Source organism: Arvicola amphibius, chromosome 4 (assembly GCF_903992535.2).
Source record: "Arvicola amphibius chromosome 4, mArvAmp1.2, whole genome shotgun sequence".
Lineage (NCBI taxonomy): Eukaryota > Metazoa > Chordata > Mammalia > Rodentia > Cricetidae > Arvicola > Arvicola amphibius.
Window position 1 is genome coordinate 33,839,951 of NC_052050.1, and position 27,793 is coordinate 33,867,743.

At 40.7% G+C, this 27,793-nt stretch overlaps 1 protein-coding gene across 1 annotated transcript; it reads left to right on the plus strand.

Moving 5' to 3' along the window:
* Positions 1-1,435: 1,435 nt before the first annotated feature.
* On the plus strand, positions 1,436-25,212 carry Rad51c (RAD51 paralog C). The gene is made up of 9 exons (XM_038326679.1): positions 1,436-1,617; positions 2,651-2,909; positions 4,279-4,445; positions 7,938-8,071; positions 10,983-11,114; positions 15,394-15,460; positions 17,393-17,453; positions 21,855-21,915; positions 23,540-25,212. The coding sequence occupies exons 1-9, from the start codon at positions 1,500-1,502 to the stop codon at positions 23,639-23,641; spliced, it is 1,101 nt and encodes a 366-aa protein (XP_038182607.1). The 5' UTR covers positions 1,436-1,499; the 3' UTR covers positions 23,642-25,212.
* Positions 25,213-27,793: the final 2,581 nt, after the last annotated feature.

Genomic DNA, 27,793 nt, shown 5'->3' on the forward strand with positions numbered 1-27,793 from the left:
TCTGTAGACCAGGCTGGCCTGGACCTCAGAGATCCACCTGCCTCTGCCTCCCGAGTGAAAGGCGTGCGCCACCACGGCCCGGCAGAGGAGGTTTATTTTAATGTAGGGTACGAGACACTGCATCACACCCCCTCTATACCTACGAGGCAAAGGACCTCATAAGTCACCTTCCAAACTACCAATCTCCCCAAACGTTCTCTTTTAGAAGCGGTCACTCCGGTCACTTCCGCTGCTACTTAAGGAGTCCAGTCCCTCCCTCTCAAAACACCAGAGGCCCAGGCTAGACTACGAGACAAGCTTATATTTCTTACTTTTCCAGCTACTTCTTCATACGCTAGGCAGGACAGAGGACATTAAAGCTCTCAGAAACCGCCACGCTCCCGAGAGAACGCCCAAGTCCTCACCCACCGGAAGGTGTGCGTGAGCACGCGGGTGCGTGGGTGCGTGGGCACGCACTAGAGCGTCAACGGCTCCCCGCTAACAGCTCCCCCCTCAAGGTGGGGGCTGTCCCACAATCCCTCGCGAGGGGCCAGCTAGGAAAAAGAGCCAAGGGACCTCCATGGCTCTGGTGCGGGTATGCAAGAAGCTATCGGCAACAGTGCTACAAGAGCGAGTTCCGGGACAGACTCCAAAGCTACAGAAAAACCCTGTCTTGAAAAACCAAAAGCAAAAGCTGGGCGGTGGTGGCGCACGCCTTTAATCCCAGCACTCGGGAGGCAAAGGCAGGCGGCTCTCTGAGTTCGAGGCCAGCCTGGTCTACAAGAGCTAGTTCCAGGACAGGCTCTAGAAACTACAGGGAAACCCTGTCTCGAAAATCCAAAAAAAAAAAAAAAAAAAAAAGAAAGAAAAGAAAAACCAATAGCAAAACAAAAAAGTGCTCTGAACTTTTCACAGCAAGAAACTTGGCAACTGACCAGTATTCAGCTGCTGTTGCTTCTACTTTCCCGCTGCTGCTCCTTCTGATTTTTTGTTTTGTTTTGTTTTTTGGAGACAGGGTTTCTCTGTCGCTTTGTTGCCTGTCTTGGAGCTAGCTCTTGTAGACCAGGATGGCCTCGAACTCACAGAGATCCGCCTGCCTCTGCCTCCCAAGTGCTGGGATTAAAGGCGTGAGCCACCACTGGCGGCTGGGAATTGATTTCTATTAAGAGACTCAGATCCATGAAACAGGCCAGAACAAGGAGAGGAAACACGGCATGGTGATCCAGGACACCACTGGGCCTGATCACCATCCTCGTGACTCCAGCCTCGCTTTTTTCTTGTCAAGCTATACCCTTTGTAAGAGGATCCCACAAAGTACTTCAGACTAGTCCCAGAGGAAAACAGGAATACTTGGGGGATATCCCCTACAGTAAGGCCTCATGAGGCTAGGCCGCGCGAGCCCCGCCCCTTCCGCCGTGCGCATGACGTCACACGACATGGGGTGGGCGGGGTTTGGGCAGCGAGGGCTTCGCGCGCTTCTCGCTCTACGTCACCGTGTGCTTAGGCTCTGAGCTTTCAAAATGCAGCGGGAATTGGTGAGTTTCCCGCTGTCTCCCGCGGTGCGCGTAAAGCTGGTGGCTGCAGGGTTCCAGACTGCCGAGGACATCCTGGAGGTGAAGCCCTCTGAGCTCAGCAAAGGTAACGACTCCCGGCGGCCAGCTGATGCACCGCGGCCGCCTGGCCCCGCCTCCGTCTTCCTTCTCCCGTCACCGCGTGGACGACGTAAAGCGACTCTTTGCTTGTGGTTGGAACTATGTGGAAAAACATTGACTGATTGCTTTCTCTGTGTCCGCGCCTTCTGGATGCTTTTAGGACTGCCTCACGCTCAAAGGAAGTCTCTTGGACCAGGGTGTCTAATCTATAGATGAAAAAAACCAATTTTTATTTTTTTTTTTTAAAAAAACATTTTTTCATCTTGAGGTTTCATGATAACTGAGTTGGGTAATAATGGCTCTAGAATTGGAAAACAGACAAGCCATGTAATTCTCACAGTTCCAAGATTCTGGGGGGGGGATGGAAATTGAATTCGAGAGATGAAGGATTAGAGTAGGAATGGAGACGCTTCAGTGAGAAAGGAATAGAAGGCCCTAGAAAGACGACGGACGACCTTTATGATTCACGGAATACCCCAAACAGTTTTTTCAGAGCTCTTCAGATTACATTTACGTGGGAATCCCTACATCCTTAATGTACACAAATAAGATGACGTCATCCACTGTGCCACTAATACTGTGCACAGCTCTTTGCTGTAGACCAAAGAGGACAGAATGTAATGTTTTGTTTTGTTTAAGTGTTTGGCAACGCTTTGCAAATGCTAGTTAAGCGCTTTACTTAAAATTAGAGCCACACCCCTAATCTGATTTTTAAGTTTTAGTAGCAGTAATGTTGCTAACAGGGCAGTAACTTAGAGGTAGGGCACTAACTAGCCACTCGTGCCTAAGACCCTGGGTTTGATCAGCCATTAAATAAACCTTCAAATTAGTGTGATAATTCATCACCGAGGTAGATTTTTGTCTGGTTGTTTTGGAGACAAGGCTTCTCTGTGTAGTCCTGGTTATCCTGGAACTTGCTAGTGCTGAGATTAAAGGTGTGAGACACCACATTCAGCTCTGTGTTAGACTTTTAAATCTCTAATGTCAGTTTCTCCTCCCACCCCCGATTTTATTTTCAGAAGTTGGGATATCTAAAGAGGAAGCTTTAGAAACTCTACAGATCATAAGAAGAGAATGTCTCGCAGATAAACCCGGATGTGCTGGTGCTTCTGTAACAGTCAGGAAGTGCACAGCCCTGGAACTTCTTGAACAGGAACACACCCAGGGCTTCATAATCACCTTCTGTTCAGCGCTAGATAACATTCTCGGGGGTGGAATACCCCTAACGAAAACGACAGAAGTTTGTGGTGTACCAGGTGTTGGGAAAACACAATTATGGTAAAATAAGGACGTTCTCTTCTTAAGTATGGACTTAGTATTTTATGTAACTAATAGAGTATTATGCTGTGAGTTTGTAGTCAGAATACCAAAAAGTGTGTGTTACTACTACATGCAACAAACCATCAGCTTACCGTTCCTATTATCTCAGGCACCATCTTAGTGAAGGGATAGAGCAGCTTTGATGTCAGAAATGTTTCTTTTATAATACAATATGGTCACTAGAGTAAGCAGATTATCTCCTAATAGTTACTTCTGAGATATATTTGCCAAATGTTTTAAAGTTGATTTATATATGATAAAGAATCCTGAACCAGGCTTGGTAACATACTCTTATAATCTCATCACTCAGGATACTGAGGCAAGATTGCTATGAGTTGGAGGACAGTCTGGACTATATAACAATTGTTAGACCAGCCAGGGATATTTAGTAAGACCTGGTGTCAACAACAACAAAAAAAGTATGTCGAGCTGGAGAGATGGTTCAGTGGTTAAGAGCATTGGCTGCTCTTCCAGAGGTCCTGAGTTCAATTCCCAGAAACCACATGGTGGCTCACAAACATGCAGACAGAACACTATATATATATATATATATATATATATATATATATAAAACAAATCTTTTTTTTTTGTTGATTTGTTTTCAAGACAGGGTTTATCTGTGTAGCCTTGGCTGTCCTGGACTAGGCTGGCCTCAAACTTACAGAGATCTGCCTGTCTCTGCCTCCCAAGTGCTGGAACTGAAGGCATACACCACCACCACCTGGCTCAAATAAATAAATCTTTTTTTTTTTTTTTTTTTTGGTTTTTCGAGACAGGGTTTCTCTGCAGATTTTTTAGAGCCTGTCCTGGAACTAGCTCTTGTAGACCAGGCTGGCCTCGAACTCACAGAGATCCGCCTGCCTCTGCCTCCCGAGTGCTGGGATTAAAGGCGTGCGCCACCACCGCCCGGCTAAATAAATAAATCTTAAAAAAAAAAAAAGTATGTCTACCTGGGTGTAGTGACACATTCCTGTAAATATAGCAGTAAGGCTATTGAAATAGAAGGATTGAGAGTTGAAGGCTCAGCCTGGGCTACATTTCCAGACCCTAACTTAGAAAAAGGGAGAAAATATAAACCAATTCCTAGAAACCTAAAAACCACAAAGAGTTACTTAATCATAATTTTGTGCAATACCTGCACTATAATCTAGGCATCTATAGATTCATAAGTATTTGGAGCTATGGAGAGTTAGCCATCTCTGTTGCCTTGGGGTATTACATTTGTATTTAGAAAACTTGATGGTTTAGCTGATGATTAGATGCAGTTTACAAAAGACATTTTGATAGTTATGATAATGATTCGGTCATTTGACTGATTTCTTGACAGTATGCAATTGGCAGTGGATGTGCAGATTCCAGAATGCTTTGGAGGAGTGGCTGGTGAGGCAGTATTTATTGACACAGAGGGAAGTTTTATGGTTGATAGAGTGGCAACCCTTGCAACTGCCTGCATTCAGCACCTTCGCCTTATAGCAGGAGCACACACGGACGAAGGTGAGTTAGCACATAGTGCTCCTTCTGTACAAGAAAGACAGTTTGTATTTGTGCCATTTCAGACTTCAGTAAGAGGTTGTCCCAAACTTGAAGCTTCTGCCTAGTTAACAGTACTCTCCCTGAAGCCTAGCTGTCTGTGATCATTGTGCCTCAGTCTCCAGAATGCTGGAGTGGCAGACCTGTGTCATACCCAACTTAGCAGCCATTGCTTTTTAAAATTTAATTAATTTTTTATGGCTTTTCAAGTCAGGGTTTCTCTGTCTAACAGTCCTGGCTGTCCTGTAACTCACTTTATAGACCAGGTTGGCTTCAAACTCACAGAGGTCTGCCTGCCAAACCTCCCAAGTGCTGGGATTAAAGGCGTTCAACACCACGCCCACACAGTTCACGTCCTTCACCACTGAGTCACCTGTCCAGCACAACAGCCATTACTTTAATAAGTAATTGAGAAGGTAAGCACCTTGGCCAGTGCGATGGCTCAGCAGGTAAAGGTGCTTGTCACCAAGCTTGATGATGGGAATTTGATCTCTAGAACTGCTATAACAGAAGAAGAGAACTGAAAATTGTCCCCTGAAATCCACAGATGCACTGTGGTGTTTGCATAAACATGCACACACAGTTCATTAAAAACAAAAACAAATTCTATTTTCTTTTGTTATATCTTTTCAGTAGAGACTCTGGAAAGGTAGAAGACACAATAATTCTGTCTAAAATGTCTTACCCCGTCACAATCTGTACTTGAAAGTCCTGTATGGATGTGCTGAGGCACTGGGATGTGACGGCTTTAATGATAGGTGCACGAGAAAAACTAAAGGTTGTTTGTTTGTTTGTTTGTTTACTAACTTAGTGTATATTGGAAGAAGCCAGCGTTTACTAACCTGAAATCTAGTTCTCAGGATACCCTTGTACTGCTCTATGCCTGAGGGTAATCTGGTGCTGAGCCTCCCTCCTCCTTTTCCCACCTGCTGGGACTGCAGGGTGTGAGCTGCTGGGTGCAGATCATTTCTTTGTGATGTTTTGTTTGTTTACTTTGTTTTGTTGTTTATTTTTGCAATGTTGGGGATCAATCCCAAGGCCTTGGAAATGTTAGTCAAGCACTCTATCACTGAATGTCATCCCAGCCCGTGCTCTGTGTGAATGAATCTCTGTACACACAAACTTGTGTATACACATGCGAGGGGTTGAACCAGGGCCCTGCTCAGAGTAGGCAAGCACCTCCCACTACAGCCTCCTGTTGGTTTTATTTTGTAATGTTAAAGCATAAGTCGTTTTTTTTTGTTGTTGTTGTTGTTTTGTTGTTTTTGTTTTTGTTTTTTGGGTTTTTTTTTTTTGAGACAGGGTTTCTCTGTGGCTTTGGAGCCTGTCCTGGAACTAGCTCTTGTAGACCAGGCTGGTCTCGAACTCACAGAGATCCGCCTGCCTCTGCCTCCCGAGTGCTGGGATTAAAGGCGTGCGCCACCACCACCCAGCCATAAGTCGTTTTTTATTTGGCTTTTTGAGGTGTTTGGTTTTGGAGCCTAGAGGCTGGCCTTGAATTCAGTGTGTAGCCAATGATAATCTTGAAGTCCTAATTCTCCCGGCTCTGGGATTACAGCCTGCACCAGCATGCTTAAGTCATATCCAGCTGTAGAGATTGGTTTACTGGATCTTACTCTGTAACCCAAATTGGCCTGGAACTGTGTAGGTTAGCTGGTCCGAAACTCCCAAGTTAAACAGTTTCTGACATTTGTTGAGCTGGAGAGATGGCTCAGTGGTTAAAAGTACTACCTGCTCTTCCAGAAGTCCTGAGTTCACGTCCCAGCAACACATGGCAGTTCACAACCAACTATAATGGGACGTGCCTTCTTTTGGTGTGCAGACATACATATAGACAGACAAAGCACCATATATATAAATAAATAAACCTTTTTAAAAAACATCTCATTTCACTTAGTGTGTATGCTCATGTGTGGAGATCAGAGAAAATTTGAGTTGTTTCTCCTACTTTGTGGATCCTAGAGATTGAACTCAGGTTATGGTCTTGTCAGCCATCACATACATCATGGGGACTGAAGAGAGTTCATTCATTAAAAGCTCTTGCAGAGGAGCTTGGTTTGGTTCCCAGCACCTCATGGAGGCACACAACTCTTCATAGCTCCAGTTCTGGCCTCAGTGGGCACAAGGCACACACAAGGTGCACTTACATACAAGAAAAACACCTGATCACATTAAAATCTTTTTTAAAAAATACATTTTAGAATGTGGTAATTAGTTTCTCATTTCAAAACCAAATTCTCTTTATTTTTTTTTATGTATTTGGGTGTTTTGCCTGAATGTATGAATGCACTTTATATGTACATTGCCTTTGGAGGCCAGAAGAGGGCATCAGATCTCCTCGGACTAGAATTACAGTCTGTTGTGAGCTGCCATGTAGGGTCTAGGACTCAAACCTGGTTGCTCTGGAAGTACAGCCAGTATTCTTAACTACTGAGACATCTTTCTAAGCTTTTTTTAAAATTTATTTTTAATTTTTAAACATGGCTGTCCCAGTACTTTCAGTGTAGACCAAGGTGGCCTTAAATTCTAAACCATACTGACTTTTTAAAACCATTCTAAACCATACTGACTTTTTAAAATCCAGTGTTAAGATTTCATAGTGTTACTTCTCAAAGATTAGAATATTAAAGGGAAAATATACTCCATTGGGACATTTTTCTTTTAAAATTTTTTGTTTTTGTTTTTTGTTTGTTTTATTTTCAATACAGGGTTTCTCTGTGTAGCCCTGACTGTCCTTGAACTCAGTTTGTAAATCAGGCTGGCTTTGAACTCAGAGATCTGCTTACCTCTGCCCACCAAGTGCTAGAATTAAAGGTGTGAGCCACACCCCCTAGCCTCTGGATTTTCCTTTGAATTCTTAATTTGTATTCTTCAAAAACAAGAAAGAGAAACTTCAATCGTGATACTTCTGTTCAGTGGAAATCAATAGCTGGAGATAAACACTAAGAATTTTGTTTATTTGTGAATAAATAATCCCTAGTATATTACACATACAATCAAAGACAATAAAGTAAGTTTGGTTTTGATATAAGAAACTAATTGTTGCATTTTAAAATGTATTTTTTTAAAAAAAATATTTTAATGTGATTAGATATTTTGTCTACATGTAAGCACACCATGCCTGTGCCTGATGCTCCTGGAGACCAAAAGGTGACATCAGATCCATTGGAACTGGAGCTGTGGACAGTTGTAAGCTGCTATGAGTACTGGGAAACAAACCTGGGTCCTCTGTAAGAGCAGCAAGAACTCTTAAAGAAACAGAAAACATTAAAAATAATAAAATCAGCAGTCAACAAAGCACAGTTTACAGCAATTCTGCGGTTCTGTCATTTTAGATATGTTGTTGTCTTTTAGATATGATGTTTTACAAGGGTACAAATAACATATCTGTGATTGTCAGACAATTAAGAAAAGAAAAACTAAACTGTTTTCAGATTGCTTTGTTGTTTGTTTCAGAACATCAGAAAGCCTTGGAGGATTTCACTCTTGAAAATATTCTTTCCCATATTTATTATTTCCGTTGTCATGATTACACTGAGCTGCTGGCACAAGTCTATCTCCTTCCAGATTTCCTTTCAGATCATTCAAAGGTATCAATTATACTACTGAAATAAAGTCTTTGAAAGTGTTGATAAATAAAGAAATTAAGTGTAGTATAGTTCAAAAGTCTCTTCTGTCCCTGCCCTGCAACTTACTTATTTTACTCTACTTTTTTTGCACATTTCAAAATATATATTCTTGTGTATAGGTTGTTATGTTTTTTTGGTCTTGTTTTTATTTTTGGGTTTTTGAGACAAGGTTTCTCTGTGTAGCTTTGGAACCTGTCCTGGAACTTGCTCTGTAGACCAGGCTGGCCTTGAACTCAGAGATTGACCTATCTCTGCCTCCCCAGTGCTGTGATTAAACATGTGTGCCACCACTGCCCAGCTTATAGGTTTTGTTTTTTTTTTTTTTTTTTTTTTTTTTAGACAGGGTTTTTCTGTGTAGCCTTGGCTGTCCTGGAACTCACTTTGTAGACCAGTCTTGCCTTGAGATTCACCTGCCTCCACCTCGAGAGTGCTGAGATAAAGGTACTGGCCACACTGCTCAGCTGACCTTGAATTCTCAATCATTCTGTCTTCACTCAGGTGCCAGGATGCAGGCTTTTGTTACCATATTCAGCCTGTTTTTTATTATTATTATTCTGAGACAAGGTTTCTTTGTGTAGCCCTGGCTTTCTTAGAACTTGTACTGTAGACCAGGCTAGCTCCAAACTCAGAGTTCCATCTGCCTTCAAGTGCTGTGATTAAAGGTGTGTGCCACCATGCCTGGCATTTGTTCTACTGTTTTTTTTTTTTTTTTTCAATTGGCTTACCTCTCCTTAGTCACTCTGTCTGTCTCTTTGTCTTTTTACTGGGTCTCAGTGTTAGAGTCTAATACATGTGAGGCAAGTGTCCTACAGAGTCTCAGTTAATACTAGACTGTTTTGGTTACTATAGCTTTTTGGTACATTTTGAAATTAGGAAACAAGAGTCCTCTAACTTTGTTCTTTTCAAGATTTCTGTGGCTGTGTGGGGTGTCTTACAGTGAGTTTCAGGATTTCTGTGGCTGTGTGGGGTGTCTTACAGTGAGTTTCAGGATTTCCGTGGCTGTGTGGGGTGTCTTACAGTGAGTTTTCTGTTGCTGTGACAACGCATGGACATTTTGGTTGCTAAGGGTTAAGAGTCCCTCATAGCAGGGAATCATAGCATCAGAGATGGCACAGCTGAGAGCTTACATATTTAACTGCAAGCCAGAAGCAGAGAGAACGAACTGGAAATGGTATATGGCTTCGAAACCTCAAACTTGTCCCAAGAGATGTACTTCCTCTAGCAAGGCTACACTTCTAAGCCTTGTCAAACAGTGCTACCAACTGGGAACCAAGTATTCAGATACTAGACTCTCGGGGATATTCATTCAAACCACCACACCAGATGGTTTTTTTGGTTAATTTTTTATTAATGTATATATGGGCATTTTGCTTGCATTTATGTCTGTGTACCATGTATGTGCAATGTCCACACAGGCCTGAAAAGAGGGCATTGATTTCCTGGAACTGGAGTTAAAGAAGATTGTGAATTGCCATGTGGGTGCTATGAATTGAACTTGGGTCCTCTGGAAGAGCAGCCAGTGTTCTTTACTGCTGAGCCATCTCCAGTGCCGTGCACCGTGCCCCCGTGTCTGGGTTCGGTGCGCTGGCACCCAGTTCGCGAGATTCGGGCAAGGGGCAGGAGGTTAAAATACACAAACACAGACAGACAGAAAGAATTCCCCAAGAATGCCCCCTTTATTGTGTTCAGGGGCAGATTATATAGAGATAGCCACGCCACAGCCAAACCCACCAGAAACCACTCTGCCATCAGGAACTCCTGAAGGTCTCGTGCTCCGAGCAGCTGTAGGCACTCAGATCAGGGGATTACAAGAAATTCAGGATCTGGGGTCTCACTGCTCCCAACACTCCAGCAACAGAAATGAAGCTCGAACCTTGCATGTGCATGTAATGCCAGTATTCAGGTGATGATTAATGTAGAATAATTGGGTGATACTTTACAAAAGAAAGAAAGCCTTTGAGGGCCAGAGAGATGGTTAAGAACACTGACTGCTCTTCAGAGTTGGAATGCCAACACTCACATAGTGACTCACAGCCATCTGTAAATTTGGTTCTAAGGGATCCCTTGCCGTCTGCTGGCCTTCACAGGTACTAGGCACAAACATGGTACACAGACATTCATGGAGGCAAAACTAATACACATAGAATAATAAAATGAATTTTAAGAGGAAATCTTTGAAGAATTAGAAGTAAAACCCTAGGGTGAGGTATATAGCTCAGTAGTAGAGTGCTTACCATCTGTGGGCCACAGGTTTAATTCCTCGCATTATAAAAGAAAACTATTTTTATTTAATTTGAGTTAGAGTCTCACTGTATAGCCCAGCCTGGCCTGAAACCCACGGTCCTCCTTCCTTCACCTTCTGCGTGCTGAAATTATAGATATATACCACCATGCCTTTATTTTTAATTATGCAAGTGACTGGAGGCCAGAGGAGGGCATTAGATCCCCTAGACAGATGCCTGGAGTTAGAGGAGGTTGTGAACTGCCTGGCATGGGTGCTAGGAACTGAACCTGCATCTTCTTTAAGAGCACTATACACACAATTGCTGAGCCATCTCCAGCTGCATCAAAATGTCCAGCCAGCAAGCTAGATAGCTTTTTTTTCTTTTTTGATGGGGAGTTGTTTTTCCCTTAAACAAGCTTTCTCTGTAACAGCCCTGGCTGACCCGGAACTTGCTTTGTAGACTAGGTTGGCCTCAAAAAGAGATTCACCCGTCTCTGATTTCTCAAGTGCTGGGATTAAAGGCCTGTGCCACCCCACCCAGCTTGATTTCTTTCTTTTTTAAGCCCTCAGTTTTAAGGTTTATTTCTGTAATGGGATATGTTTATTGTAATTGTAACTCCAAACCTAATTTCATTCTCCTGTGTTTAGGTACAGTTAGTGATAATCGATGGCATTGCATTTCCTTTCCGTCATGACTTTGATGATCTGTCCCTTCGTACGCGGTTACTGAATGGCCTAGCCCAACAAATGATCAGCCTCGCAAATAATCACAGATTAGCTGTAAGTATTATTAGTCAGAAGAATTTTATAGTTAAGACTGTATGAAAAATTAATGTCTGGCTGGGCATGGTGGTGATTCACACCTTTAATCCCAATTCTCGGGAGGCAGAGACAGATGGGTCCCTTAGTTCGAGGTTAACCTGGTCTACAGAGTGAGTTACAGGACAGCCAAGGCTTCACAAAGAAACCCTGTCTTGAAAAACAAAACAAAAAAATTAATGTTTAAATTTATACATATTTTGCTTGAGTAGATTAGACCCAGAGCCTCATGCACGGTAGGCAAATATATGTGAACCAAAGAGTGCAGGGTTACCTGTTTGCCATTAATTTTCATTATGCATCCACATCCTCCCATTGACAAAAATGCACTTGTCAGAAGAGAGACAGGAGATAAAAATGCTGAGTTACCCTGTTTTTTTTTTTTTAACCTTTTAAGGGAAATTGTTAGCACATGCCTGTGATACACCAAATGTAAATAAAAAACTTCCTCTGTAAAATTTAAACCATACACTTTTTCTTTGTGTTTCCAAATCTTAGTTTTTTTTAAAAAAAAATTATGGATTTATTATATATACAGTGTTATACCTGCAGGCCAGAAGAGGGCACCAGATCTCATTACAGATGATTGTGAGCCACCAGGTGTTTTTCTGGGAACTGAACTCAGGACCTCTGGAAGAGCAGTCAGTGTTCTTAACCTCTGAACCATCTCCAGCCCCTCTGTTTTTTTTTTTTTTTTTTTTTTTTTTGTTTTTTGTTTTTTGTTTGTTTTAAGATAGGGTAGCTTTAGAGCCTGTCCTGGAACTTACTCTATAAACCAGACTGGCCTCAAACTTACAGGTATCTGCCTGCCTCTGCCTCCCAATGCTAGGATTAAAGTCAGTTCTCTCCACTATGTTTTCCCAGAGATGAAACCTAAGTTGTCAGACTGCATGGAAAGTGGCTTTACCCACTGAGCACCACTTTACCATCTTACCATATCTTGCCATATTCTTTTTGCTAAAGCATAGTGCCCTTTGAATTATTTCTTACTAATTGGAATTTAGCATCCTTAGTGCTGGTATCCTGAAGATCCCCCAGTAGAGGGCAGTCAAGACAAATACGCTGCAGAGTGTTATAATTTCCTAGGTTTCGGGGGTTTTTCTTGTTCTGTTATTTTGCTGCTGCTGGTGTTTCTCCTCTAGCCCAAGACTTCAGACATACTATGCAAACATTCTGCCCTTGAGCTACACACCCTGCCCTATTTTAATTTAGCCCTTTCTTTTTTATGTGTATAAATTTTGGTTTGTGGCCGGGCGGTGGTGGCGCACGCCTTTAATCCCAGCACTTGGGAGGCAGAGGCAGGCAGATCTCTGAGTTCGAGGCCAGCCTGGTCTACAAGAGCTAGTTCCAGGACAGGCTCTAGAAACTACAGGGAAACCCTGTCTCGAAAAACCAAAAAAAAATTTTGGTTTGTGTGTATACATGTAGGCCCATGTACAAGTGTGCATTTGCCTGTGGAGCCCAGAGGTCAGCACTGATTATCTTTCTCAGTTGCTCTCTGCCTTAATTTTAGTTTTTTTGTGCATGTCTGGTTTTGGTTTTTGTTTTTTGAGTCAGGGATTTTTTATTGTAACCCTGGCTGTCCTAGAACTCACTCTGTAGACCAGGCTGTTTTTGAACTCAGATCCACCTGCCTCTGCCTCCCAAGCACTGGGATTAAAAATATTCACCACCAATGCCTGGTGTTTTTTTCTTTTAAGTCTTTTATATGTGCATGGGTGCTGTACCTGTATGTATGTTTGTGTACCATGTCAGTGCTGTGTCCAAGGAGGCCAGAAGAGGGCATTGGATCTACTAGTACTGGAATTAAAGATGGTGGGTAGTGACTTGGGTTTATTTTGTTTTTTTCAGGGCAGGGTCTCATTTAGCTCAAATTAACTTTGAATTCACTATACATCTAAGGATGATACTAAATTCTTTGTTTTTTTTTTTTGTTTGTTTTTTTTTTGGTTTTTCGAGACAGGTTTTCTCTGTGGCTTTGGAGCCTGTCCTGGAACTAGCTCTTGTAGACCAGGCTGGTCTCGAACTCACAGAGATCCGCCTGCCTCTGCCTCCCGAGTGCTGGGATTAAAGGCGTGCGCCACCATCGCCCGGCAGGATGATACTAAATTCTTATCTTACCCTTTTTAATTTTTTTTTTTTTTTTTTGAGACAAGGTCTTACTATGTAGCTCTGTCTGTTGTGAAACCCATGTCCCCAGGCTGGTATCAAACAGATCTTTTTGCTCCTGCCTCTACCTCTGAAGTGCTAGGATTAAATGAATGTCCCGCTCTGCCTTGCTGTCCTACCTTTATATTGCTGTGACAAAAGTACCGCGACCAAGGCAAATTTGAAATACTTTATTTATTTTTGTTTTTATATCCCTACCAAAGTTTCCCTTTCCTCCTGTCCTCCAGTGCCTCCCTGACCAAGGCAGTTTATAAAAATGTATAAAATATGCCAGGCGGTGGTGGCTCACGACTTTAATCCCAGCACTCGGGAGGCATAGGCAGGCGGATCTCAGTGAGTCTGTGGCCAGTCTGGTCTACAGAACAAGTTCCAGGACAGGCACCAAAACTACAGAGAAACCCAATCTCGGAAAAACCAAAAAGAAAAAAAAAAGCATTTAAAGGTATGGCATTATGGCTTGCTTCTACTTAAGTGCTAGGACCAAAGGAATGTACCACCAATAACATAAATTTTTATGTTATTTTTTTGAGATAGGTCTATGTATCCCTGGTTGCACTTGAACTCTCTATATAGACCAGGCTGGCCTCAAACTCATAGAGATATATGCCTGCCTCTGTCCCCAAGTGCTGGGATTAAAGGCATATGCCACTAGGCCCCAAGATTTGAATTTCAAGAAGTGTAGGGTGCTGGAGATGGCTCAGTGAATAAAGTGTTTGCTTTGGTAGTGTGAAGACCTGAGTTCAATACCCCAGCACCCACATAAAAGCCAAGCATGGCATTACACTCCCAGCATTGTGAAGCTGAGGGCAGGGAAAGGATTTCCACAGGGGATTCTTTGGTTTTGTCAGCCAGCCAGCCAAACTCAAAGAAGAATCTTAGATTTATTGAGAGACCCTGTCTTTAAAAAAAAAAAATAGGCCTGGAGTTGGTAGAGCATGCCTTTAATCTTAGCACTTGAGAGGCAGGGGCTAGTGAATCTCTTGAGTTCGAGGCCAGCCTGGTGGTCTACAGAGTGAGTTCCAGGACAGCCAGTTAAAAAGAAAAACCCTGTCTTAAAAAAAATCAAAAATAAATAAAAAAACAAGGATTCTTTGTTCCTTCAGATTTTTCTAATGTTTTCTGATTAACACGCTTGCAGATAAGTACAGAAAATTTTTATTTTTAAATTTTCAAACAAATGAGCAAATCTCCTTTATCTCTTCGCCTTTATTTGGAAAAAAATGTATTTTAAAGAGCTTTATTTAATTTGTGTTTATGAGTGTTTTGCCTGCATGTACCACATGTGTGCCTGGTGCCAGAGGAGACCATAAGAGGGTTTCAGGTATCTGGATTTGAAGTTATAAATCAGCCTCTCAACTTGTGCATCATAACCCCCCCTAAGACTATCAAAAACACAGATATTTATATTATGATTCATAACAGTAGCAAAATTATAGGCATGATATAGCAATGAAGCTGGGCAGTGGTGGTGCACACCTTTAATCACAGCATTTGGGAGGCAGAGGCAGGCGAATCTCAGTGAGTTCGAGGCCAGCCTAATCTGCAGAGTGAGTTCCAGGACAGCCAGGACTGTTACACAGAGAAATCCTATTTTGGGGAAAAAAGAAAGGAAGGAAGGAAGGAAGGAAGGAAGGAAGGAAGGAAGGAAGGAAGGAGCAGCAACAAAAATACTTTTATGGTTGAGGGGGGTCACCACAACGTGAGAACTGTATTAAAGGGTCAAAGCATTAGGAATGTTGAGAACCACTGTTAAAAATTGTGAGCCACCATGTGAGTTCTGGAAATTGAATCTGGGTCCTGAATTTGAGTCATCTCTCTAGCCTCTAATATATTTTCTTTAACTTGTTATATTCAGATTATTAAGCTCATAGGACTGTTTACGTACTTTTTGTCTGTTTTTCGAGACAGGGTTTCTCTATGTATCCCTGGCTGTCCTGGAACTAGCTGTGTAGACCAGGCTGGCCGCAAACTCATAGAGATCCACCTGCCTCTGTCTCCCAAATGCTGGGACTAAAGGCTTGCACCACCACTGCCCAGCATATCCTAACTTTCTTATGTTTTGCTCTTATAGGTTATTTTAACAAATCAGATGACAACAAAGATTGATAAAAGTCAAGCATTACTTGTTCCTGCATTAGGTGGGTAAATGAATTAGATAAAACATTTTCGTTTTAATATTTTCCTATCTTGTCATTTGAATACTATAAGCTTTGAAAGCAGAGATTGCGTATCCACTTACTCATCTGCTCACTAAGTGTAGTGTCCCGAGATACTGACTAATCCTTTCATAATTTAACAAACATTTATTGAGTATCTGCTATCTGGCAGCTATGTTAGAAACCTGAGAAGTAAATATTCAAAATAGGATTCTAGACATTAAAACCTCAGTCTTGCTGGGCAGTGGTAGCACACACCTTTAATTCCAGCACTCAGGAGGCAGAGGCAGACAGATCTCTGAGTTTGAGGCCAGCCTCGTCTGAAGAGTTCCAGGACAGCCAGGGCTACATAGAGAAACCCTGTCTCAAAAAACAAGCAAACAAACCCCTCAGTCTTAGGAGCTGGGGAGGTGGCTTAGCCATTAAGAGCACTGACTGCTTAAAATAAAAAAGAAATTTAAAAAATCCTAAGCCCGCAGTCTAGGCAGGAAAGGAGAAGGAAAGGAGTCTATTTAAATACAAATCATACCAGTGCAAACAGGTATGACTATATTTTTTTTCTAAGATTTATTTATTATGTATACAGTATTCTCCAAAAGAGGGCACCATATCTCATTATAGATGGTTGTGAGCCACCATGTGGTTTCTGGAAATTGAACTCAGGACCTCTGGGAGTACAGTCTGTGCTCTTAACCACCGAGCCATCTCTCCAGCCCATGACTATATTTCTAATGTGATTTTATTAGAACACAGTGTTTCAAGATATATCTTGAAGTATTATTGAAACCCAGCAATACTCTGTGTGCCAAACATATTGATACAGAACTGTAGTCCCAGCCCCTCATGAGGTTGAAGTAGGAGGAACTTTAGCCCAGAAATCACAGGAAAGCTTGGACTGCATAATGAAACCTCCGTGGTGACTTGTCTTTAATCCCAGCGCTCCAGAGACTGAGTTCTCTTAACTCAAGGCCATCCTGGTCTACCTATCAAATTCCAGGTCAGTCAGAACCATAATGAGACCCTGTTACTAGGTGTCAAAATACATAGTAAGCCTTATAGAATGGAAGGTTGATAATATATTGAATACATAGTAGGCCTTATAGAATGGAAGATTGATAATATACTGAAACTATAACCTTTTCATGGAGCAAATAGAGGACAGTGATTTGCATTGCTCTCCTGGAGAAGTAAAACTCTATCACTCTTAGGATCTTCCTCATGTGCCACAGGTTTTGAAACCAAAAACATTCTTTGGTTTGCTTTGTTTGTACTTGTTTTTTCAGAGATGGTTTCTCTGTGTGTCCTGAAACTCACTCTTTAAACCAGGCTGGCCTCAAACTCAAGATTCCCCTGCCTCTGCCTCCTGAGTGTTAGGATTAAAGGTATACACCACCACTGCCTGGTCAAAACCAAGAATATTATTTTTTAACTAAATACTTTATTATTATTTTTATTTCTTTTCTTTTTTTAGTTTCTCAAGACAGGATTTTTCTGTGTAACTGCTCTGGCTGTCCTGGAACTCGCTTTGTAGACCAGGCTGGCCTCAAACTCAAAGAGATCTGCTTGCCTCTTGAGAGCTGGGATTAAAGGCATCCACTACCCCACCTGGTCCAAGAATTTTATTTTATTTTATTTATGTTTTTATTTTTTTATTTTTGAGACAGGATTTCTCTGTAGTTTTTGGTGCCTGTCCTGGAACTAGCTCTTGTAGACCAGGCTGGCCTCGAACTCACGGAAATCCACCTGCCTCTGCTTCCTGTGTGCTGGGATTAAAGGCGTGCGCCACCACCGCCCGGCTCAAGAGTATTTTTATTCTAAATTTGGTAATATAAGATTGTATTTGGCCAGAGACCTTCTAAACAAGTTGAAAATTCTAAAGGTATTAGATAGTTAATTCTTTTTTTTTTTTTTTAGGGGAAAGCTGGGGCCACGCTGCTACGATAAGGCTTATTTTTCATTGGGAACAAAAGCAAAGGTCAGTATAGAAATAAGTTCATAATTCAGAATATCAGTCTAATTACATTGAGCACTTAATGGTTCCTAGCATTAGTCCCCAGCTTGAGATTTGCAGTGACCCATAAACCACTGCTTTTGTTGCCTTGTTTGACATCAGTTATAGCAAACATAGAAACACGCTGTTAGTACTGCACATTCAGCTACATAGGGAATTCTTTGTGTATTTAAATGATGGGGTGAATGCACCTGGAACATGTAGGTGGCTAAGGAATTGCTGCCTTCTGATACTCTTTGAAATCCCTTATTAGCTATGAAGAAGGAGGTGGTACTCTGCGTTCCCAGAAGGGATTGAAAGAAGAATAAAATCAGGACAAAAGGGAAACTTTTGAGGTTAGCGTTAGGACTAATACATGTGGAAAATAGGATGGTGTTTCTTAGTTGCTTAATATAGTTCTTGCATGAAATTGTGTCTGTCATTTTTCCCCTTTTATTACCCATGTATTTACCTGCCTTTCACAAGTATTGTTCTTTAAAATAAAATCATGGCAGCATGGAGCCTTTGTGTTTGTTTCTAAAGCTGCTGAGCAAGTGAATGAACCAGCTTTCCTTTTCTTTAAAGTAGGCCATTGAAAGCTATGAAGTCTTTTATTGTGAACTTCAAAAAATATCAGATTTGTGCCAGCCTTTCTGCTTTGTGATTAACTGGCATAACCTAGAGAACTTGGTGTGGATGTGCTCTGATGAAGAAGGAAACTGAGGCAGTGTGTGGGGCAATATTGAGCTTAGTCAGCGATACGATATTTTTATTTTATTTTTAGAAAGCTGCATTACAAACCTTCTAATTCTCTTTCAAATCCATATTGTGGTTAGGTATGTTGGCACATACCAGCACTCAGGAGACTGAGGAGAATAGTCTGAGTTCTGGGCTGTGTAGTTCCAGGTCAGCCTAGGACAGCAAGAGTCCATAAAAAAGAATAGAAAAGGCCATATCATAAAACTTTGTTTCATGAACAATATTTTTTTGGGGGTGGAGGGAATATATATATTATATATATATATATATTTATATATTATATATATATATATATATAATATATATATATATATATATATATATATATATAAAATCTGTCTATGTTGCCCATATATATAATTTATCTGTCTATGTAGTCCTGGCTGTCGTGGCTGGCCTTGAACTCACAGAGATCTGCCTGTTTCTGCCTTCTGAGTGCTGAGATTAAAGGAGTGCACCACCACTCCCAGCTTTATTTAATTTTTAAAAGGGGATTTATTTATTTTATGTGAGTAGTCTTCCTGCCGATTTTTGCATGTCTGGTGCCCTCAGAGGTCAGAAGAGGGCATTGGATCCCCTGGGACTGGAATTACAGATGGTTGTGAGCTGCCATGTGGGTACTGGGAACTGAACCTGAGTCCTCTGCAGGAGCAGCCACTCTCCAGCCCTTACTGTGGCTGTAAGGGAAAGGAAGGTATGGACTTTGTGCAGTAGCCTCTGGAGGTAGAGTCTGCGTGAGTCAGTTTGGTAAGACTGTGCACCAGTGCAGTCACTAAAACCTAACTTGGTCAGGCATGAATTCTTTCCCTTTCTCCTGTAAAAACTTTTCTAGAAGGTAATTATAATATTGCATGCAAACCTCAATGTATAGCTTTTATTCTTTAATTCCCTAATAGAGTGCTTTTCCTCTGAATTGTTGATTTCAAGTCTGTAGATATGACAGTGATGTGCATACTTTATGATAATCAGAATTCAGTCACTAAAGAATCAAGATATTTTTGTTTATTGTTTGAAACTAAATTGTCTTTAAGTTTTGTGAAATATTTGCATATAGGGAATATAGTGGTTTTGATTGGTTTTGGTTTTGGGTACTAGAAATTGAACGAGGACTTTTGAGCATGCTCAATACAAGCTCTCCTACTATAGATGAGCTATAGGCCCATCCATAAGATTACGTGAAGTCTTACATGCTTTTTATTTGTTGTTTGTTTTTGAGATAGACTGTCAATTAGCCCAGGCTGGCCTGTAACTTACTACATAGCATAGAATGGCCTTAATTCTTGAAACTTTTGCTTCTACCTCATAAATACTGAGTTTCCAGAAGAGCACCCCACTTTATTCCCCTGATATTAGGGAATTGGGGCCTGGGAAATGCTAAGCAAGCACTCTGCCATTAAGCTGTATACTCTCATACTTTTTAGAAATTTATTTTAAAAATAGGAAAATAATTTATAAATTGATAATTATAAAAATGAACACTTTAAATACGGACAGAAAAACCTAAAACCTTGAATAGTATTTATATTATGATTTGAGGTTAGATATTATCTCATGGACTAGTAATATCTGATTTTATATTTTGCTTTTTTTTTTAAGATAGGATCTTGCTGTGTAGCTCTGACAGGTCTGGAATTTGCTGTGGTGATCCACCTGCCTCTGCCTCCCCAGTGCTGGGGTTAAAGATGTGCCCCAACACTTTCTACCCAGTAACATCTGATTTTTAACCTTTGACAAATGATAGAATGGCATTCCAACAATTAAATGATTATGTCTGTGTCCTTACATTATGTGGGCTCCCCAATTTGCATATTCATGATGATATGAGGCCAAGATTGTTCAGAATTACACCACTCGTTGCCAAGAAGATCTGGTGGTAGAGTGGAGTAATACTTCACACCCCCACACAGCATTTCATATGTGTGCTCAGCTTTAGAGCACAAATTGTACTTCTGTCTTGTTTCTTCCTGACCCAAACTATGCAGTTCAGCCATATGTTAAGCTTCATCTCAGCTAGGGCTGTGAGCCAAGTGATTCTTTTTGGTTTAGTTGAAAAAAGATCTTTTTGAGATGCTGACATGATGTACAAAGATTTTTTTACCTAGAAATTTGAAGAGAATTTCCTAACTTAAAAACTTAATCAGTTCCCTTTTGACTTTAGGGTTGCTTTTTCCTTTCTATAGCGCAAGTTGGCCTGGAACTCTTAGCAATCCTCCTGCATCCTGCTTTAGCATTATAGGCACAATCTACCACATCTAGTGTTAATTTAATGATTTGTACTAAATGTATAAAGGCTTCTTAAAAATCTTACTCCTTTTTTGACTTGGGCATGGTATAATGTACTTAAGAGAAAGGTTGGGAGTTCATGGCCAGTCTGAGGCACATAGGAATACTCAGTCTCAGAAAGCCCTTGGGCCATATTCCCTACACCAAAGAGTGAGTGAGAAGTCGAGGTTATTGCTTCTTAATAATTTCCTCAAAAATTCAGATGCACATACTGGAGATGTAAGATGATTGTGTACTTTTTGTAAGATTAGCTAATTTTCCTTTCTTTTCTTCTTTCTTTCTTTTTTTTCCTTTTTTAAAAATTTTTTGAGATAGTGTTTCACTATGTAGCCCTGGCTATCCTGGCACTCACTCTGTAGATTAGGCTGGCCTTGAACTCACAGAGATCAGTCTGCCTCTGCCTCCCAAGTGCTAGGATTGAAGGCATGCACCACCACCACCCGTCTGGATGCTTCTAGCATTTGTTGTTGTTGTTGTTGTTTATTTTTTTCCTTTTTTTTTTGTCCTGTCTTTTTTGTTTGCTTTTCCAGACAGGGTTTCTCTGTGTAGTTCTGAATGTCCTGGAACTCAGAGATCCGCCTGTCTTTGCCTCCTGAGTGCTGGGATTAAAGGCGTGCGCTGCCACTGCCCAGCAGGTTTTCTTTTTTGGCAGTGCTTTGGATTGAACCTAGAGCCTCAGTCATGCTCATCAAACACTACGATATTTCTAGTGTCACTAACTAGCTTTTATATGTGTCACTTAAGATGTGTAGTCATATGACGTGTGTGGTCATATAACTTGAGTGGTTGTATAATATAAAATGTGGTCATATAATATATAACTTAAAATGTGTTGTCATATAACTTAAGAGGAGTTTATATATATATCTTATATATATAATATATATAAGATATATATATAATAAAGATATATATATATCTTATGTGTTATTAGTACCTTCCTCCTGTTACATATTTTTCACCACTTTTAATTTTTAGCATAAGTAGCATTGCATATCAAGTAATTTATTTAAATCTGTCATTAAATTTTTATGTATACAAACAACCTTATTGGATGTATTAGTTATTGCATGCTTACATGGAATTTTTTTTTTTAAAGAAGGATTTTGTTTAAGACACAGACTGGCCTTGAACTTGTGGGATCAAAAAAATCCTACCTCTGCCTACTTGAAACTAAAGGCATCCACATGGTAACCTGTGAGGAAAGGTTTTCTGTTTTTTAATATTTCTTTACAATTATGTTCTCAAGAACACTTGATAAAACTCTGCACATTTAAATTATGAAATCCGCCATGGAACCTAATTATTAAAGTAATGTTTATATGTATTTTTTTCTTCAAACAGATTTGCGACATTGTACAAGTCGCCAAGCCAGAAGGAGTCCACAATACCTTTTCAGATCACAGTTAGTATTATTTAATCAGAGTGGGATTTTGGTGTTGGTGGGCAGTAAATATCTGAAGGGGTCATGTACAAATGGTTTCTGTTAATCTTATAAGCAGCAAGCTTGTTCGAAGACAGTTTTGGTGGGAGAACATCACCAAAACAGTACTAACAGAATACTGTAGTTACAGCTGGGCGGTGGTGGCGCACACCTTTAATCCCAGCACTCGGGAGGCAGAGGCAGGCGGATCTCTGTGAGTTCGAGACCAGCCTGGTCCACAAGAGCTAAGTTCCAGGACAGATAGGGCTACACAGAGAAACCCTGTCTCAAAAAACCAAAAAAAAAAAAAAAAAAAAAAAAAAAAAACAGAAGAGAAAAAGAAAAAAATTTATCTTTGAGAACAGAGGAAATATTTATGTTTCATGGCATCTGTAAAATCTCCTAGAGATTTTTATGTTAAAAGTTTTCAGAAAGGAAAAGGCACAACTGGACATGACGGCCTACACTTAGGAGACTGAGTAGACGGGGATCAGCAGTTCAAGACCAGCCCGTTTCAGAAGTACCAGCAACAACAAGAAGGGATGCGCTGGTGTTAGTATTTGGTCTGTAGCAGCTGTCACACTTACCGTGCCAATCTCTCACATCACTGGACACCAGGCCCAGGTTGCCCTCAGACTCACTACAAAGCTAATCATGACCTTGAGCTTCATTATTCAGTATATTTTTAAAATTTATATACCATTTGTGTGCTTGGTGTCCAAGGAGGGTGAGCTCCACCTAGGGCTTTCTCAAGAACAAGTGCCCTTAACCACTGAGCCAATTCTCTCCAACCCTTGTTTTTTTTCTTTTGAGACAGGGTCTCTCTGCATAGCCTTCGCTGTCCTGGAACTTACTCTATAGGTCAGGCTGGCCTCACACTCAGAAATTTGCCTACCTCTGCCTCCCGATTGCTAGAATTAAAGGTGTGAGCCACTACACTAAGCAGCCATCTTATTTTTATAAGGATAAAGAGAAAAATGGAAAGCAATTCTGAAAACGAATTCTCCACTTAGATTTTACACTGCCCTTACTTTCACTAACCTTCCATTAATTGTTTTGTCTAAGAAGAGGTCTTGTTATACATATAGTCCAGGCTGACTTTGAACTTTTGATCCTCCTGCCTCAGCTGCCTCAGGGCTTACTATTACAGATGCATACCACATGCCAGACAGAATATTTTATTGTGAAGATGATTTGTAAAGCAGACCAGACTACTTTCCACTTCTCCCAGCAGATACCATAAGGCTTATTAGGATTCTTTTTAGAGAACTTTTTGTTGTTAACTTGGGCAAAAGGGTGTTGGGCCTCATCACTGAACTATTAGAGTCTTAGAGAACATCCTTATCCAGTGTTATTTAAAAAACTATTTAGAAAATTAATTTTTACTTTAAATGTTCATTAAGTGCCGGGCGGCGATGGCACACGCCTTTAATCCCAGCACTCGGGAGGCAGAGGCAGGCGGATCTCTGTGAGTTCGAGACCAGCCTGGTCTACAAGAGCTAATTCCAGGACAGGCTCCAAAGCTACAGAGAAACCCTGTCTCAAAAAACCAAAAAAAAAAAAAAAAATGTTCATTAAGTGTATTTGTGTATTCTTCATCTTGCAGCCTCAGGGATTTAGAGATGCTGCCATCACTGCTCCTTCGTCACAGGCAGGATCGTCTTTGAATTTCCGGAAACGGTCACGAGAACGAGAGGAAGAGTGCTGACCCAAAACTAATCTCAGTATACAGTTAGACTCACCATGTGATATTCATTGTAGTGCATATAAGTTTTGATACTCTTTAAATATAAGCACATATTCTTTAAAATATAGACACATTCACTCATGCCATGAGTGAATCATAATTATTTGATATGAATGGGAAATAGTTACAGACTCTTCTGGAAAGAAAAAATTTTTTTCTGTATGCATATGCCATGGTGTACTTGTATTAAGCGGACAACTTGGGCAGTCAATTTTCTACTTTCACTTTCCCTTTAATTTTTATTTGTATAGGTGTTTCCCATTTGTATGGGTGTTTTCCATTTGTGTGTGTGTGTGTGTGTGTGTGTGTGTTCACTATGTGCTGGTGCCTGTGTGTGTGTGTGTGTGTGTGTGTGTTCACTATGTGCTGGTGCCTGTGTGTGTGTGTGTGTGTGTGTGTGTGTGTGTGTTCACTATGTGCTGGTGCCTACAAAAGCCAGAGTAGGTTGGTGGATCCCCTGGAATTGAAGTTACAAATGATACTGAGCCACCATGAAGGTGCTGGGAACCAGACCCCAGCCCTCTATAAGAGCCAAAGATGTTCCCTAATGCTGAGCGGTGGTGGCGCACACCTTTAATCCCAGCACTTGGGAGGCAGAGGCAGGTGGATCTCTGCATGTGAAGCCAACCTAGTCTACAGAGTGAATTCCAGGATAGGCAGGGCTATATAAAGAAACCCTGTCACTGAGTGAGAATCCAGTCTTTTTTCCTCTACTTATTGTCTCCAGTTGGTTTGGACAAACAAGTCTACCTGGCAGATGGTGGTTGCATTTGGATTTCATCTTAGAATTAGATTGTATGATCAATTAAAAAGATACAGATTTTCTTTTATTTCATGTCATCAATATGATTACCCTTTCTGGTAATTGATGTACATACATGAATATTGATAGTATGACTTTTAAGTAGCCATCAAAGATTAATGTGGCTAAAAGTTTGCTTCTAGGGAGGTATTATTGGAAGGTAGTAGAAACTAAGAAGTGGGGCCTTATGGGAAATTTTAAATCATTGAGGGTGTACTTCATAGAGGATTGTGGGACTCCAGGTCTGTTTTTTCTCTTGCTTCCTGGTCTTGATGAGGTGAACAATTTGGTCTTGTCATGTGTACTTCAGGTATTGCCATCTGGCAATCCAACCAGAGACCTGGAAGCACTGAGTTTGTCTGATCATGGGTGCAACCTCTAAAACTGAGCCAAAATAAACCTTTTATCTCAGCAAGTATAGTGATGAAAAGCTAACACAAATAGATTTGTATGCACACGAATATTTTCAAGATTTATGAGTGTTTTCCTGCTTACATATCTGTGTACCATGTCTGTAAAGCTCAGGAGAGAATGTTGAATCCCTAGGAACTCTGACAGGCAGTTCTAAAATACCATTGAGGTGCTGGAAACAGAGCTTAAGTCTTCTCTAAGAGCAGCAAGTACTCTTAACCACTGAAACATCTTTCCAGTCCCCCAGTGTGACTTTTTTTTATTGGTATATTCATTGTACATAATAATGGGTTTCATGATGACTTTTGTGTGCTTTTTGTTTTTTGAGACGGGTTTTTCTGTAACAACAGCTCTGGCTATCTTGGAACTCTCTTTTGTAGACTGTGGTGGCCTCAAATTCACGGAGATCCACCTGCTTCTGCCTCCCAAGTGCTGGAATTAAAGGCATGCGCCACCACCTTTCATGAAGACATTATAGGTATATCACGTACTTATTTCCAGTGTTTTTAATGTCATTTCCTTGTTTTATCATGTTGTGGACACAGCTCGTACAACATAAGCTGATGATTTAGCTTACTTTTAAAAACTCATTTTAGAGCAGGGTGGTGGTGGCAAATGCCTTTAATACCAACATTTAGGAAGCAGAGGCAGGCAGATCTCAGTGAGTTCAAGGTCAGTCTGGTCTACAAAGTGAGTTTCAGGACAGCCAGGATAGTTCAGAGAAGCCCAGTCTCAAAAAACCAAAACAAAACAAGAAAGTACTCATTTTGGGAAGAATAAATACTAGAAATTTACATTATCTATTGCTGTACTTGGAAAATCAATTTGATACCAAATAAGTTAAGGTGTTTATTATGTTAAAATATAAAGTTAAACGCTCACATAACCTAATTCAACACCTGGTTTTGTTTATTTTTAGGAAACAGGCTTAACATTTTAAATATAGTTATTACATATCCATATTGTTAGAGAAAAACTTAGAGATCATTTCATCAGGGGCTGGGGAGATACTTCATTTAATAAAATGCTTGCCATGCCGGCATGAAGATATGAGTTTTATCCTTGGAACCCACATGAAATAAACCTGAGGCAGGCAGATCACTGGATCTCACGAGACAGCCAGGACAGCTGAACCTGGGCGTCAAGCCAGTGAGGCTGTCTTAAAAGACCAGGGTGTACAGCTGGGGAATGACACTCTGAGATGTGATCAGGCCTCTACACACACACACAGAAAATCATTCTACCAATGTTTTTCCTGTGTGATGCATGTGTGCACATTTGTGTATGTGGGTGAATGTGGTTGTGATCCACAGTTCTCATGGGGTGTTCAGAGGACAAGCTCGTTGTTGGTCTTCGCTTTCTACTGTGTTTGAGACAGCATCTCATTGCACTGGTCTGCAAGCTCCCAGGGATTCTCCTGTCTCTGCCTCCAGATATGCCACAGGAGTGGCATGATTACAGGGGCATCTTAACTGCTGAGCCATCTTCCAGCCCCACTGTGTTTTATTTTTGTCAATAATGTTCTTAATCAAGTTTCTGTGGTTGGTGGTAAAGTTACAGTATAATCTGATAGGATGATCCTGGAACTAAAGTTAGACCCACATCTCACTCTGCCTGAGACTTCCAGAAGCCATGCCAATTTGGGCACCTTTATTTTTCATATTTACTTTTACTGCCTTCTTTATAAAGAAGATTGTTTATAGATGATGGTTTGATTTTCTGGCTTCTGTTTTTATAGAGGCATTATGAGGCAGTCACTGGAAATGATCAGCACTGAAAATATTGGAAACAATGGTATTTACTTTCAAGATCACAGAAGTGTGGTTGCTGCATACCTGTAATCCCAGCACTCAGAAGCTAAGGCATGAGGATTGCTGCTAGTTCCAGCCTAGCCTGAGCTGTACAAGACCCTGTGTCGAAAAAGAAATAAAACATCGTAAAAATCAATAATATTCAGATTACTCTTGTCATACGTTGAATTTCAGTTTTGAGACAAAGCTGAATTGTTTTATTGCTTTAGAAAACATACTGAGTTACAGGAGAGAAGCTGACTGTTCATAATATGTATTTTTAGTTAACATCAGTGCCTAAATTTACTGTTACTGTTAAAATTTACAGAACATTTTGCTCCCTTAGAACTGATTTTGGCATAAAAATATGTTGACAAGATTTCATGTATTTTTGACCACAATTTATTTCTTTGCCTGTTTTTAGTCCCAGTTCACCTTTGACATAGGCTTCTTGGTATTTCATATGTCCATTTGACTTCCTTCTATGTAGTGAGATGGAAAGTGAGTTTTTAAGCATTCTATTACTTTACGATTTTTATGTGTAACTTATGAAAATATAAAAATTATATTCATTCAAAAGGAATGGAGGGAGAACTCGAGATTATATCCTACCTACTTTTAAAACTAAGAAATTGCAAGATAAGGGACAAAAACCAAGCAGTGATGTAAAGAGAATTTATGACAAAAGCCATATAAATTGAGGCTCAGAGAAAAGTATAATTGCAAAACTAACTGGTTCAATAATAGGAAGTACAGGGGCTGGAGAGATGGCTCAGAGGTTAAGAGCACTGACTGCTCTTCCAGAGGTCCTGAGTTCAATTCCCAGCAATCACATGGTGGCTCACAACCATCTGTAATGAGATCTGGTGCCCTCTTCTGGCCTGCAAGTGTACATGCAGGCAGAACACTGTATACTTAATAAATAATAAAGAAAACATTAAAAAAATAGGAAGTACACTAGTTTTTTTTAAGATGCATTTTGTTTTTGCTTGCATGTATGCCTGTGTCAGGGTGTCATGAGTTAAAGCAATTGTGAGCTGCCATGTAGATACTGGGAATTGAACCCGGGTCCTCTGGGAGAGTAGTCAGTGCTCTTAACCACTGAGCCAT

What these genes read in the sequence shown, in the direction of transcription:
- Rad51c (XM_038326679.1), top strand. Translation starts at nt 1,500, where the DNA reads ATGCAGCGGGAATTGGTGAGTTTCCCGCTGTCTCCCGCGGTGCGCGTA. An exon ending in CAAATAATCACAGATTAGCT is followed by an intron (nt 11,115 to 15,393) that starts GTAAGTATTATT and finishes TTGCTCTTATAG; the next exon opens with GTTATTTTAACAAATCAGAT. An exon ending in CAATACCTTTTCAGATCACA is followed by an intron (nt 21,916 to 23,539) that starts GTTAGTATTATT and finishes TTCATCTTGCAG; the next exon opens with CCTCAGGGATTTAGAGATGC.